The sequence below is a fragment of the Melopsittacus undulatus genome, chromosome 1, assembly GCF_012275295.1.
Source record: "Melopsittacus undulatus isolate bMelUnd1 chromosome 1, bMelUnd1.mat.Z, whole genome shotgun sequence".
In the NCBI taxonomy this organism is placed as follows: domain Eukaryota; kingdom Metazoa; phylum Chordata; class Aves; order Psittaciformes; family Psittaculidae; genus Melopsittacus; species Melopsittacus undulatus.
This window is the reverse complement of record NC_047527.1, coordinates 20,296,514-20,301,587: the sequence shown is the minus strand read 5'-3', so window position 1 is coordinate 20,301,587 and position 5,074 is coordinate 20,296,514. Positions and strand designations below refer to the sequence as shown.

At 39.7% G+C, this 5,074-nt stretch overlaps 1 protein-coding gene across 1 annotated transcript; it reads left to right on the top strand.

Annotated features, from left to right (window-relative positions):
* Positions 1 to 303: 303 nt before the first annotated feature.
* On the top strand, positions 304 to 4,451 carry DCSTAMP (dendrocyte expressed seven transmembrane protein). The gene is made up of 3 exons (XM_005150984.2): positions 304 to 1,329; positions 3,907 to 4,227; positions 4,368 to 4,451. The coding sequence occupies exons 1-3, from the start codon at positions 304 to 306 to the stop codon at positions 4,449 to 4,451; spliced, it is 1,431 nt and encodes a 476-aa protein (XP_005151041.2).
* The last annotated feature ends 623 nt before the right edge of the window (positions 4,452 to 5,074 follow it).

Genomic DNA, 5,074 nt, shown 5'->3' with positions numbered 1-5,074 from the left:
AAATCAAATTGTACAGAAAGCAAAAAGGCAAAAATACTTGAAAAAAAAGGATAGAACAACTTTTATAGTAATCTCTTCCATGTTTATATATGTGATACTAGGGACAAAGATTTGGGTCTCACACAGGGGTGTCAGCCACCACGTGAGTCAGACTTCTTGCAATGTGAAGTACCGTTAAAAGCTGTCTCATTATTATGAGCTGTCACAATATATCACTGTCAGAAGTATGACCCTGTAACTAACAGTATTTTTGTTTTTCTTTCCTTTTAGTTTGAGCCATCGCAGTGTCAGCATCAGAAGCAAATGCAAACATTTGTCTCAATAGCCCAGAAAGCATGGGCAATTTTTATATCCGAAAGGAAACCTGGCTGGAAGTACCTGATGCAGCTTTTTGCAGTTTGCTCTGCAGTTGGCTTTGTCTCAAGCTTTCTGTTATTCCTTGGCATGCACTTTTCCCTGTCACACAGTCCTTTGGGCCCCTTACTGATAGCTGGATTTATCTGGATTTTGCTTTCTATCGTGCTCTTGTGTTTCAAGCACCTGCGCTGTTTTAGTGTCCTGTTCCTTCTTTCTTGTGGACTGCGAAACGGCAGGAATGCGCTTATTACAGCTGGCACAGGTGTCATGGTGGCTGGCAACATCCAAAATATATTTCACAACCTGAAGGTTCTGGCAGACAGTATAACCTGTCATTTAGAGTATGAACAATTTGCCTTGATAAAATATTATGTTGAGGCAGTAAAATGGATTTATGAGATGACCAAGCTTTCCTCTGATCTATCTAAACATATAGTGTTTCTAAGGCACGAATTCACACCATCTTATTCAATTTCAGATGATGCATTAAAACAAGAGTTAAATGACACAAAGCAAGAAATCCAGAGAGTTGCTAACCAGATATCTTTTATGCTGACTATACTGCCCTATATAGGCCAGAAAGTACTGCCTATAGTGGGGATTTTTCTGGCTTCTTTTGGAACTGGCCTCTTTATCAAAAAATTTGTGGGCTCTCACAGCACCAAATATAAGAATACTTACATCACAAAAGAGTTTATTGTATTTGATGAGCACCAAAAGCAACAGCAAAGACCCTGTCTTCTGCCACTTAACAAAAAAGAAAAAAAAGATTATGTAATAATCCCATCTTTCTGCCTCACAAGGAAGGACAGAAAAAACATGCAGTACTTTTTCTTCCCTGTAATTATTCATCTTTGCATCTGGCTTCTGTTTGCTGCAGTAGATTATCTGTTTTATTGGTTAATTGTTTCTGTGAGTAAACACCTCCAAGAAATACCAGATATAGAGATTCAGCTCAGCCTCTTTCAGCAAGTAAGTACTTATCAGGACTTTCTTAGTTTATTATTATTTATTATTATCTTAGTATATTTTTTGGTTTAATGTTGAAAAAGTTCATCTTCAGCATCTGCAGGAACAGACACACAACCATCGATTCTTTCCTAGCATTATCATTTGTTCGTTTCAAAAAGGACCACTGCCTTTACAGATATGTGTGCTGGATGGAAACAGACAATTCTCTGTGCTTTCCAAAGTGTCATCATATTTCTAGAGAATGGTAAATATAGGAAGAAGGACTTTCATTACTCTATTTACACACATGGAGAAGACCAGAAGCTTAAAACTGGAAACATAATACTGACGTGTGAATTGCCACTTTTATAGTCAAAGGCCTCTATGACACTGATGTAAGAGATGTCTACCTCTTTATAGCTCAGTAGTGCGAGAAGCTCATCATTTAAATAAGCTTGGATGCATACACATGAAATAATAACACATTGCTGAAATTACAAGGTTCTTCTAGCAGAAGCAGTAGCAGCATGGAGAACCATGGAACAGTTAGGTTGGAAGGGATGTATGGAGGCCATCTACACCAAGCTCATGCTAAAAACCGGGCCAACTTCAGAGGTGGATGAGATAGCTCAGGGTCTTGTCTGTGAATAGCTCTAAAGCTGAAGATTTCACCAGTGGAGTGTAGGACCCATGTGATGCCATGAAATGCACCAGAAAGCCACCAATTTGACAGCTCACAAGATCAGGCTTAAAATAGTTCCCAAAAGTATATAACCATTTGATACTTTCAAGATAATAAGATTTCACAGGGATGTGTGATTTTTAGTACAATACGATATACAGTCTTACTTCTATCAATTTTTTCTTACTCCACATTTTCTATTACTTCCTCTTAGAGCTCATAATAATGAGAATTCATTTCCACTTATTCCCATTCCCCAAACATTCATTTAGCCAAAAGCAATTACACAGAGTAAGATAATTAAGGTGAGCACTGCAGTAAGTGCATTGCTTGAAATTACAAGGAAACCAAAGAGGACACACAACCTTTGGCAGAGACATTCCCATTATTACTTTTCTGTATGTGACATATTGAAGCTTTGAGATGGCTTCTTCAGACAGACCACATTTTCCATGACACACTGCTGAGCAGGTTCATCTTACACAGTGATGGCACACTGGTGGTCCCTGTGTGTCACAGGATGTTCATCTGGTTGGGACTGAACCATGAAGGGGAAGGGAGATGTAGTACACAGTGTCCTTGAAGAATGACAGCACAGACAAAAGTGAACTACTAACAAAATTAGCTGAAAATAAGTCAAGCTGCTGATCAAATTCTGTCATACTTCAGATTATGATATTTTGCATTGTATATCAAAATATCAAACTCTTCCACAGGACAAAAAATAAATGAGTGCCCAATTTTATCTTAATGAAGAGTACAAAACTTCAGCATCTGTATGACACATGTAAGCCAAAGGTTTCCAGATTGTGCCAATGGAAAACTTTTCCTAGAGGATGGAGGCTTCTAACTTCTAATTTTTACCTTTTTAATTGTTACCTGAACTTTCTTTTATGAAAATAGGTACAAAAGCCTCACTGTAACTGTGCAATTAGCACACATATAGCAAGTTAGACGCAACCTGAAGAAGTCACTTTCCTGTGCAAAAGCAGAGAGGCTTTAATCATCTGGTCAGTCAGTCTGAGCAATGTTGAGGAGGCAGATTGGTAAGCATTCTAAGGGGGTTTCATACCTCATATAGCTGCACAGCAGCTGTGATCTAGCATCACCAAACCAGGATGTGAAATGGTTCCAGTTCCTGGTCCTTGAGAGAAAAAAGGTTCAGGAGAGCTGTTTGATATTCAGAAACCCTCTGCTCAAAACGCAAGAATTATTCATCTCAATCAAATCAAGCAAAGGCAGCAGGAGGTCAGCATGGATGAGCAATGAGCTCCTGACAAAACTCAAATGTAAAAGAGAAGTACAGAGAAGGTGGAAGCAGGGACAGGGTGTTCAGGAGCAGAAAGTGGCCTGCCAGCATGAAATACTGGTCCCACCAGCATGTCTAATGAAGTCCCCTTCATTCTTTCAGTATTATCAGTCCACAAGCAATGCAAGACATTCTAAGCAAAGGCATTTATCAGAGGAGATTTGACTTTGCATGATAACCTTGTGGTCAGAGCACCTGCCTGGGTGGGTGTGGAAGCTCTGCTTATGATGTACTGAGCCACAGCCAAAGGGATGGACACACTCTGTTCTGCTGTTTTACTCTGAGGGAAGGACCCTCAAAAGAGGATCTGAGCAGATTATATGGAATATATTAAACCATGATAGCCAGATTAGTTAAATATTTATCTATCAGAGACTGAGAAGGTAAGCTCCAAACTGTGGGACAGTGTCCCAAGAGAAATGGTGTAAATGCTGTCTGAAATATTTAGAAATAACCAATAAATGCATAGTTATGAGCATAGAAAATATATTGACACTAGATTGACTAGATGATTTATGATTCTTTGCAAATCTGAATGTCCAATGAGAGAAATATTAAGAAAGGAAGGAATCAGTACTATACTAAACTCTCTTTTTTTCTTGTGCAGAGGAATGAGAACAGCTTTATCTTTGATATGAGGGAGCATATTGCAAAGACTGATCCTTTCAAGATCTCTTTGTTTAAGCACAACTGCCTCCCTCAGCCAGAGCTTGCACTCTGCACAACATGGATCCAGCTTGGAGTCATCATATTCTTCTTAATCATTTTTGGGTTATTCTCTGGCCTCCTGACCCAACTTAAAATACTCGTGTTGACTTCATTTTATCCTGACACGGAGATGAAACGGATACATTACTTGCATGCAAAATTACTGAAGAAAAGAGCAAAGCTACAAGAGAAAACTGGGAAGAATATGTTTGCTAAAACGGTGAGCCATCAACTCTAGGGGAAAAAAGTAATCTCCCACTCTCAGGGTGGTAGCTATACTAACTATACAGGATGTTAGTGCTTGGGTGATCTCTAACCCAGTAACACTATGATCATAGTATCATATTTATGTCCTTTCAGGTCAACTTTTGGTTTCCAGTACTGAAGGCAAGAGAGTCAGTGAGGAAGAAAGAAAGGAGTTTGTCAAAGGACAGCAGGGTATAGAAGAGACAAGTGAACCTTTGGCTAAGGCAGAGATGTTCTAGCTCCACAGGAACCTGTGTTTTGCACACATAATGGCACAGCTTGTTTGTCATCTTCACGTCCGCCTAACACCGAAGATAGAAGATGCATCAGAGGTTGCCCATTGGCTAATGGGCTGGCCAAGAACCTAACTAGAGGGCTTAGAATTTTCTAGACTTTTTTATTTATCAACCCTCAACTGCCCTAAACCCTTCAGCCTGGTTCTTTAGCATCCTTAGCTTCATATACCTGCTCCTGACTCTGTAGCAGTCTCTTCTGCAGGGTGAATGCTTTATCTGCTCTGTCAATCATCTAGCCCAGCTGAACTCTCCCTCGCACTTTGGCTTCCCTACTTACTTTTGGTTACGCATCTCTCAGAACTTTCTAATATTAGTCTCCCACATGGAATTCCTCACTTGGTTTTAGTCTCCTCCTTTCACGTATCCACAGAATAGTTGCAGTTGCAATTGCTAGTGTAAATTGTTCTGTATCTTTGATGATCACAAGAGAGGCAATGAAGCATGTACAGAAGTTAGAGTGCTCACAAGAGCACATACGTAGGAATAAGGTGCTGTGGGTGCAAACAAGCTGTTTTTGAGGTGTAG